General features: G+C 44.0%; 1 protein-coding gene across 1 annotated transcript in view; it reads left to right on the forward strand.

The window, feature by feature from the left end:
• Cobl (cordon-bleu WH2 repeat protein) overlaps positions 1–8951 on the forward strand; it is a 150784-nt gene extending 141833 nt beyond the window's left edge. Inside the window, exon 15 of the mRNA XM_035453021.1 lies at positions 7596–8951. Coding sequence (XP_035308912.1) covers positions 7596–7613 — 18 coding nt within the window. The 3' untranslated portion in view covers positions 7614–8951. The remainder of the gene's footprint in view (positions 1–7595) is intronic.
• Positions 8952–10446: the final 1495 nt, after the last annotated feature.

The following is a 10446-nucleotide window of genomic DNA, read 5'->3' on the forward strand; positions in this document are numbered from 1 at the left end:
TGAATTATATAAGTACTTTTCTTTATAACAAATGGGTATTAGTATTATAATTGTCAATGTCTTCCAGTGCCTACTATATTTTATAACTTTTCATACTCACACATGTGTGTGCACACACACTTGCTCTCAATAGTAGCACACATCTCACTGGTTGATAGCTGGAACTTTTCAAAATAGACATGACTTTCTCCTGCAGTGATGAAAAGGACACTGTGTCAGGAGAAGCTAAAAGCCAAGGCTATACAGCTAACAAGTGGTAGTCCACACATTTAAAGCTCAGGCTCACTTTCTCTGAGACTGATTTCCTCTGCCTTGTAGAAAGATAAAAAGAAGAAAGATTAAAACAGTCTGGAAGAAGAGACTATGTGATTAGGGAAGCAAGAGGTAGAAATGAAGGATAGAGAATGAGAAGGGCTGCAGTAGACATGGCCAGCTGAAGGTTTGGAGGTAAGAAGGAAGCTGGCCAGTATGCACCCCAGGCATGCTTGGAGGAAAGGTCAGTATAGCTAAAATGTTCTAGCCAGTGTAGGAGACACAGCTGTCATTTTCCACATGATCTCAGCTTTCGGTCAGCTGCTTAAATGGAATCCACAAGACCAAGTTGTGATTATTTCTTGGATTGACTGAGTTCTTGGGTTCCCCTAAAGGGTTTATATGGCATGTTTGTTTACAAGGTGCTTTGGGGCTTAAAGTTGGGTCCAGGGTGATATGGGGCAAGATGACACTGAACAGGTTCTTGACACTCTGTCACTATTGTCAGATGACCTCCACTACCTACTGCAGAATGTGGGTGATAGGTGGAGCCCCTGCCTCCAGCAGAGGGTGGGGTGCAGGTGCTGATGGGCTACTTTGCCCTCTCCTGGGCAGGTGCTGGATCCCTAGGGGCATTCCCCCACCTTTGTGGCCACTAATTTGCCTTCCTCCTGCAACGTTTTATGTGGAGCACTAGACCTGGGGCATCAGGGGAAATGTTCACAGTTCAGGTAAAGATTCCAAACAGCTGGTCAGATGGTGTTCTCCTGCTGTGTGAACCATGAACTGTGATGGCTTTGGACTGTCAAAACACACAGGCTTCCCCTCTTACTGTTTCTTTAGCTTCCTTCCCCTCTTTGGTCCAACTGACCTTGAGGAAAATCCAGTAAGTCAGTGGTTTCTGCAGCCTGGGCTGAGCTCTCTTCAGTTAAGCATCTCTGTGGCTCTTCACACCTGGGTGTTCAGTGTGGCTTCCTGATCAGATGAGCCCTTGAATCTGGTTCTCCAGGGTTTTGTGAAAGGCTGAAGTGCACATCGCATGATGCTTCTTGCCACATGAGAAGGCCCTTCCTCAACTCAGACCCTGGGGTGGGATATTTCCCTTAGATTTAGAACTTTAAGGACAGAAAACTGAGCATGGCATGCAAAGTGGGATGGTTGTTCACGCTACCTTGACCCCGGTCTCATTGGGAAGATGATGCCCATGATACAGAATAGTCAGCTTGATGGAGAAGGAATATCTTAAAGATGACATCATTGTTTTTCAAAGTGATCACAGTTGCATTCGTGGTGTGAGTGGCCCTGGTCTCTGGCTATTGATGGCTGCCAGTACAACTCCCAGCTGCCTGGTTTGCTTCTGGTTCCATATGAGGACACATGAAGTTCTGCTGTAACCACTTGCATGTCCCCTCTTCTCAAAGATAGGTTTCAGTGAATAGCCATCTCCCTCCTCCTTTTATTCCTTCATTCACAGCCAAGGTAAAGCAACCTGGTGCATCCAGCTACCTTGGCAGATTGGTGTCAAACGAATTGTGTCAGAGGCCTTGGAATACACACCTTGTTTCATCTTATCTGTGTGTATATGTAAACATGTACATGGCAGTGCTTCATTCCCTAAGCCTTCAGTAGCACCTTCCAGGATGCTGGCACAGGGAGATCCATTCAGAGTACGCAGCTGAGTGAAGCTTCATTGTGCTGCCTACAAAAAGCACTGTCACAGAGACACAGAAATAACCTTCCAGAACAACTGAAGGACTTGGTTAGAATCCCCACCCCCCCACACACAGAGGGCACAACAAGCTCCTGCTCCAGTCCCCTGGAAGGAAAGGCTGTGGCTTCCATTTGATAAATAGGCAGGTGGGGTGCTGATATCCTGTGACTTTTCCTGGCAAAACATTCCTAGGTCAGCACCTTTAAATGCCCAGACATCTTATCAGTTCCTGGCCACCTTGGCAAATGCCCATGAGCCACACTGAGCTCATACAACACAGGTGCCCTCTTTCCCACTACAGGAATCACAGATGTAGACACATGTATGTCATGTCTCTTGACCTCTACAGGAAGCCCCAAGAACTGATTAGACATGTGAGGTTATCAGGAGGTCCCTAGCTAGGGAGGAGAAAAACAAACCTGTTCCTTCTCAGCTGAAGAGAACGCCATGTTCCAGGGACTAGGGGACAGAAATGTGTGTCAGCACAGACCTGACTCCTAACTAAGTACAGTTGCTTCAAACACTGAGCCCAGGTTGTTCATTGTGCAAGCCTAGCTATGTGTAGTTAAACTGGAATGGCTTTAAGACAGACAGTCAAGATATTCCCATGACAGCTCTCCCAGGTTACCTCTTGTCTCTGAAAATGGAGCTGGGTAAAGCATGTTACAGAACTGCTGTAACATTCATCCTTCTTGTTTTCACATTCACTTAAAACTCCCCAGAAGGCTCCTTCAGTCACAGGCTGGTTCAGTTTTCCCACATTGTCACTTCATAATGCAGGTCATAGCTCTGAGTTCCCTGAGAACTAGTTAAGTCCTGTTGGATGTAGTCCTCTGTTTGCACAACATGGACTTGCACAATCAGACTCACTCATCATTGTATCATCACTCCATCCATAGCTGCTGGCATAGAGTGGGCATTGGGTCACAAGCTGGAAGGAGAATTAAGAGAGTATGCCTCCCTCATTCATGCAACATCCCAGCCTTCCTGTGGCATCCTGCTGTCCATATACTGAGAGATCACTACCTATGAGAATCATCAGAAATCCATGCTAGATAACTAATCCAAATTGGAAGTATACACCTTCCTTTGGGGAAATAAAATGACCTTTGGGCATCCCCAGTCTTCCTTCCTGGCCTGTTTGCACCCTCAGCTGTCAACCAGCTGCTGGCTCCCTTGGGTTCCTCAGTGCCTAGAGTCTGTCCACCCAACCTGGAAGAAAAGTACTTCACTAGAGAATTTTCTGCTCTCTTTTTGCCAAAAATAAAAATCATTCTCCAGCAGCATTCCCCAAAAGCACTGTTGCCTTCATCTTTTCTGTGCAGGGAATGTTCTCCTTGGCAGGTAAGGAAGAAAAATAAAAGTTAAATATTTCTGTAGCTTTTTGTATTCTCTGGTGACCCCTGGAGAACTTTTCTTTTTGTCTAGACAAAATAATACAAGACTCTTTTGGTGCACTCATCTCCCAGGCTGCTTCTGGTCTGCTGGCCACAGAGTCAGACTCTCAACAGTAGAACCATCCCTAGTGCCAATCTAGATGGCAGTAATTCAGCAGCGTAGCTAAAGCCTGAGCTGACATAATTTGCTGTCAGTGTATGTGCAAGCTTCATTGCAGTTACCTGCCTCCCTAAACTTGCTTCAGTGAAATTCTAGATTGATATTTCCCATGCTGTCTTTTTTTCATACACACGTATGTATGTATGTATGTATGTATGTATGTATGTATGTATGTATGTATGTGTGTATGTATGCATGTATGCATGCATGTATATCCCCAAAAATATTACTTTTGCCTCCAAAATGTTTTCCTCACATACTGGGAACTGTTCCAACCCATGTTACATCATCATATTGGTCTTGCTGGTAGTGGACTGGACTTCCAGATCTTCTACATTGCCTGTGAGAACAACAGATGAGAAGCTGCTCCACCTCCCCTGTCTCCCTTCTCTTTCCATCACCACCTTGCCCCATTCCCACTTATCATCATGTGTCCTGAGAGATTTACCTAGGTAAGGTATCACAGTACCCCAGAAGGAATGGTCTGAGGACCTTAGCATTAGCGAGCTGGGAGTGCTCACTCAGCCTGGGGCTCCATGCCAAACCCTCATTACAGATAACTAAACCTGGCCTCGGGAAGTAATATAGTCTGCATCTGAAATGTTCTCCAGAAGCCCATATGCTAAAAGAGAAGCCTAATGCGAGTTCTGACCATTGTAGGCCAGCTCCCTCTGCTTTCTCCTTCCCTCCTGTGAAAGGATTGCATGTACCCTGCCACACGTGGCCTATCCTATGCCACCTCTGTGCTGTGCTTCCATAGACCCAGACCTTGGGATGAACTATTTATGGGCTGAATCCTCCAAAGCCAAGAGCCACAGCATGTGTGAAAGCATGTCACACAGGAGCACCCTGGAACTGCACAGTGAGTAGGTGTGCTAGCCCATCGAGTGTGCTGGGCAACCTGTGAAATGACCTTGGCCACCTGGCAACTCTGAAATAAAGACCTCACTCTCACTTTACCAGTGGAAGACACAGAGGTGAAAAGGGTGTGAGCAGCTCTCAAAGCTTCACCCAGCCAAGGTTCAAGTCCACAGTACACAGTGTATACTCCTGACTCTGACACACATTCTAGTTTTACATTGTCGGTTTTTTTTTTTTTAATGAATTATCTCGAAGCTGGCTAGATGATTTACTTGAAAGCCTGCCTGGGGTTCACAGCCATTTCTTACTCTGACTTCTATAAAATACAGTTCAGCAAGATCCATTTCTTGTTGCATGAAGGATTGTTTTTTATCATTTTTTTATAGAGACATGTTAGAAAGTTGAAATAATTTCGCAGCAAGCATACCTTTATCTAGCACCAAGAGCTCTTGATGGCAGCTTGCTGTATTTGTTTTATCTCATACCTGTGTCCATCTTTACTATCTACCCTTCTGCCTACCTGCACACACCTTTTCTTCTTTTGTTGAAACAGAGCTCACTGTTTAACCCAGTTGAGCATTGCACTCAATGGTCCTCCTGTCTCCGTGGTCAGAATGCTGGGATTACAGGCATGTGACCATCACACCTGGCTCAGGATTTTATTTGTGTACAGTAGAAATATATTGCAAACATTAGCATACTTGACTCCTGGGTGACTTCACCTGCATGTCACTGTAGATTACTTTTTAGAGTTGTTTTTTGGGGTAAAAATATTCATAGAGTGGCATGCACACATTTAAGGAGCTCAAAATTCATTTTAGTGGGGCTCCATCCTACCCATTTTGAGATTGGTGTTTACAAGAATCACAAGAATAAAGCTGGAACAGTATCTATAGAGACTTTCAAGTGTGCCAGGATGTTTATATGTGTGTATGTGATTTTTAACTATTCATACTGCCTGCTTCTGCCTTGGCACAGTTTGTATAAACTGAGTGGAGAGGGAAGGGTCTGATACAGTTAGAAGATTACTAACCCAGAATAGTGGAGGTGGGCCAGTAGGATCAAACTATCCAGGAAGAATGGATAGGGCACATCAAGGAAGAAATCAATGGATCTCTGGGAGCTTCTACAACTCAAAAGGTAATTTCAAGGATTGGAATTACCATCCTACCTAAAGCCACCAAACACTTAGAAAAATGTGACTTCAAAGTAGTTAACCATTGAGCCACAAGGATCATGGTTCCTGAGAGACACCATAACAGATAGTGAGGCCTGTATCCAACATCTCTTTCCCTAGCAACATCTGAGCTGTATTGTAAAAAGGGTGATGACACAGGCCCATTGTCCTTGTTAGGGTTACTGTTACTGTGATGAAACATAGTAACTAGAAGCAACTTGAGAAGGAAAGGGTTTATTTGTCTTACACTTTTTCATCACTATTCATCACTGAATGAGGTCAGGACTGGAGCCTGCAGGCAGGAGATGATACAGTGGTCATGGAGGAATGGTGCTTACTGGGTTACTCCTTGTGGCTTGCTTAGCCTGCTTTCTTATAGAACCCATGGCTACCAGACAGGTATAGCACCACCCACAATGGACTGGATCATACCCCATCATTTACCAATTAAGAAAATACTCTGCAAGCTTGCCTACACTTTAATCTTATGGATGCATTTCTCAATTGAGGTTCCTTCCTCTCAAAAGACTATAGCTGTGTCAAGTTGACAGAAAACTGTCCACCATACCCACGAACTCTTAGTTTGAGAAGCAGAGCTTAAGTCCCAGAACACTAAGGCAGGTGGCATGCATGGTCAGTACTAAAGAGGAGATTGTGACACAGCAATCCAGAGACCTATAGGACCCTCTGGAGTATTAAACAGGTACAATGAGGCTGTAAAGAAAACCACCAAGAAAGACTGGAAGAGGAGAATCGGGTGCTCTCATAGGTTGAGAATAATGCCTTCAAGTCTTCTGAAGTTTCTACTCAAATGTCACATCTTGTAGGCACTGGGTAGACACTCTGTCACAGTAGTGGGCAACAATTTGCATGGCCCTCCACTACCCCAAAATCTTTGAAACAAAATCTTTCAAACTACCTTCAAATGACCCACATCTCAGAACAAAGCTTAAGAATATACATACAAATGTGAAACTATTTAACGCTCAAGGCAAAATTAGCACTGTCTGGCATCCAACCAAAAATGTTCATTATGTTCATTACTATAGCAAAATTAAATTATAAGTTAATAACAAAATGGCCTCAGGAAAATCCCCAAGTATTGAAATAACATAGTTCTAAATAGCCCATGGGCCAAAGGGGAAAAAAGGGGAATTAGAAAATAGTTTGGATGATTGTGACTTATACCACAAGAGTGTGGAGTGCTGCTAAAGTAATACTTTCCACAGCATCTCATGGAGCTTTGTCATTCTACAACTGAGCTATGTTCTTCCCTAGGACACTAGAAAAAGAAGACCAAAACCGATTTTAAAAGTTAAACCCATAGGAAGTTCTGTAGCAAAACCAATAAATTGGTAAGACTGGTACAGGATATAACAAGAGAAAAAGGTTCTTTGTCAATTTCATGAGGGAGACATCATCAGAGACTATTATCCAAAAGGAATATCACATACAACTTCATGCCATGGATATGTTACTTTAAACACACCAACTTCAAACTATGAAAACACAAATGCAAAATTCCAGAAGAAATATATAAGCTAAACATCTCCACATCTGATAAAGAAACTGAATAATAAGGCTTTTACCAAAAGCCTTCACACACACACACACACACACACACACACACACACACACACCAAATAGAGGATGAACTTGTATGCTCCTTCATCCACACCACAAATTCTGGTCATGCACTTATATATGTTGTAGTAGTAAGCTATTAGGGTTCCTGATTCCAGATGTCCCTTACAGCAGGACTGTAGGTGAAGGAATGCAAGAGGGCAATGAGTGTAGTTTTGGGGGCGAGACCTACAAATAATTATCTATGGACTCCACAATGCTTTTGTAATCACAAGTTCTTGCAAGGTTTCAAATGTATTTGTATTTTGGAAAGGCTCTTTTGGACAAGAAGCAGCATGGCCATTGGTCTCGATTTCCAGTTCTCCAACACTCTTTACACGGATGAGCTTGTGCATCTTGCATCTGTACACTTTGTTGCCCATAGAGACAGTAACTCTACCCATATTTCTGCAGGTTCCTTTGCTTGTGTGAGGTCCTACCACTGCAGAAACCACCTGTACAGCTCCCAGGATCATCACTAAGGAATCCACAGGACAGCAAATGAAACCATCGAGAAGTGGTACTTCCCTGTCTCCAGGCCAACATGCCCACAGTGGATTTTCGGTGGTCCTGCATAATAGTCAAAGGGGAGATGGTGCTTTGCTGTATGGCTTGTGTGCCAAGGACGTGTGATCTGCCTCTGAATGCTCACAGTTGCCAATAAACTGCTCTTGTTGGCAGAGTAATGGGAACACACAGGCTGGAACCCAACACTCACACTTGATTATAGCTCTGGGCACAAGGGATCATGCCTTACATTGATTTTTGGATCTTTGAGTCTTTGACCATATACATTTGGTTAAAATCATTTGTTTAAGATCTTTTGAATTCTAGGTGGACAAAAGCATAAATCAACAGAAATGGTCAGAATCAATCACATGCTATATGATACTCTGTTTCTGGAGTAAGAAGAGTGGTGGGGGAAGGCAGCTAGGAGATGATCTTTGCACAATAGTGAAGCATCAGATTCATGTTCCTCACATAGTGAAGCCTCACACCTCACAGATGATCTTGGACCATTATCTGACCAACTATACTTTTAAATTTCAGCTAGTGTTGCCCAGAATAGGAGCCCTACTTGACCATGTAAACAGGGCATTCCTGGCTCCTTACAAGGTGATAGGAAGCAAAGACCAGAACACTGGAAGTGCTGTCCCTTTTTTATGGCTTGTGTCCCACTTGTACAGCTGTCCCCAGTGCCCCAGCAGGCTATGAAGTGCAGCAGGCCATTCTGAAGGAGCCCTGCATGGAGCCTGAGCCTTCACCAATGGCCTTCTGGAATTCTGCAGAGGGCCAGGGAGCCAGGTGTTGGGTGCTTCCATGTCACAGAGAGACGTTCAAATTGTGCTGCACATTCTGTGACTTACATTGTATCCTGACACGCTTCAACATGGTCCAGCAGCTGCTCTGGTATTATATGACAGTCTTATAGCACATGGTGGGTAGACACCATCTTTAAAGAATTTAAACTCAGCAGGAAGTTTTGTGGGTTTTTTTTTTTTTTCAATGTGTCTCTAAAACCTTTTCTTATATGGAGAAAACCAAGACAGCAATAGAAGTCAAAATAAGTTCACGATACAAAAATCTCTGCCTTAGTGAAAAAAAAAATACATGAAATCATTTTGCTGTTTCAAATCTAGGCATCGGGTAGAACGGGAACTTGGTACTATGTGATTACCATTGCTAAACTTTCTCAGTGAGGCGAGAGCTGCCAGCCAATTGCTCTTAGTCACAGCTGTCTGCTCTTTCTCTTAGTGCCACAAATAAATGCAAATCCAATCCTGTAACTGTCGTGTGGATTTCATGCTACAGTGTATGTCCTGCCTGCAACATGGAGGGATTAATTTATTCTGCCAACAGATATTTTGGCTGCTGTGTTAATCAGTGTTCCATCACTGTGACCAAACACCTGAGGTAAACAGTTTAAAAGGGTTTATTTTGGCTCATGGTTTTAGAGATTTTGGCCCTGTTGCTACTCCTGTGGCAACACAGCACATCATGACAGAAGTGTGTGCTGGAGGCCACTGCTCACCTGACAGTGGCATGACACAAAATAGAGAGGAAGAGACTGGGATCTTGATGTCTCCTTCAGACATGCAGCAACATTTACCTAACTTTGTCTATGCCTCAGCTCCTGAAGTTCCCTTCCCAATAGTGCCACAGGTCAGAGACCAGCCTTTTAATGCATAGGATGCTGGGGGCCTTTAAAAGTCAAAACTATAGCCGAATCTTTCTTTATTCCTCTGAGTCTCAGCAAATACAATAGGCAAAAATCATCAGCACCATGTAAGTTAGATTATAGAAGAGACAGACCTTAAACAAACCCTGGGTATAGCATGCATAAGTACTATAGAGAAAAATCACCAGGAAAGGAGGGTATCATGTTCAAACATCAGGGGATGGAGAAAGGCCTTGGTTTGGGTAAATTACTGAAGGAAAAGATATAAACTAAGCAGAGAGAAGAGCAAGTACAGGGGGCCTAAGGGCGTACCCTAGGGGAGAGCAGTGAGAGGGAGGCTGTTACAGAAGATGCAAGGACAAGTGAAAACGTACATCTCTCAGGCCTATAACTCCCAACCCTTACAGGTCTTTGTGAACTGCCTGGAGCCCCTTTCAGTTCAGCTGTGCTGCCCAAAAAAACCTGAGAGGTCCAGAGATGGTCCCTGGGGAGCCCAAGGGCCCCCTCCTCTAGTTAATTTTGCTCATGTGGATCAATATGTCATATGTGCTGTGGTCTGTACCTTAAACACATAGACCTTCAGATTTTGGGGTGTGAGATACAAATTAGTCATTGGCTTCTGGTTCATGCTGTGGTCTCTGCTAAGTGTTGTCACAGTTGCTCTTGTTTCATCTTCCCACATATCAAAGCACCAACCTCCAGATGAGCAACTGGAAGCTAAGAAGACCACACAGGTTCATCATGTGGCTGACATTCTTGCAGCAACCTTCTATGGCTCCTGTTGCCCAGAGTTAAGTCCAAATTCTCTCCTTAGCTTACCAGAATGATAGGCCCTATCTCTCCTCCCCACCCCCAGTCTAAACAGCCCTTCCACTGTTTCCTTTGTCCATATGCAACCAACTGTTTGCTGAAAGTACCCTGAGAGCATCTGTATCTTTATTTTCTTTGAATATTTCCCCTGCCTGGTGCCCAGAGTCCTCCACTACCCATCTGCTTCAACTGGAGTCTCCAGCCTTGTCCTAGAGAACTCCCCAACCCTGTCCAGCATGTTCACACCTCCTTGCTCCACCTTATCTCATTGCAGCC

Source organism: Cricetulus griseus, assembly GCF_003668045.3.
Source record: "Cricetulus griseus strain 17A/GY chromosome 1 unlocalized genomic scaffold, alternate assembly CriGri-PICRH-1.0 chr1_1, whole genome shotgun sequence".
Classification (NCBI taxonomy): Eukaryota; Metazoa; Chordata; class Mammalia; order Rodentia; family Cricetidae; genus Cricetulus; species Cricetulus griseus.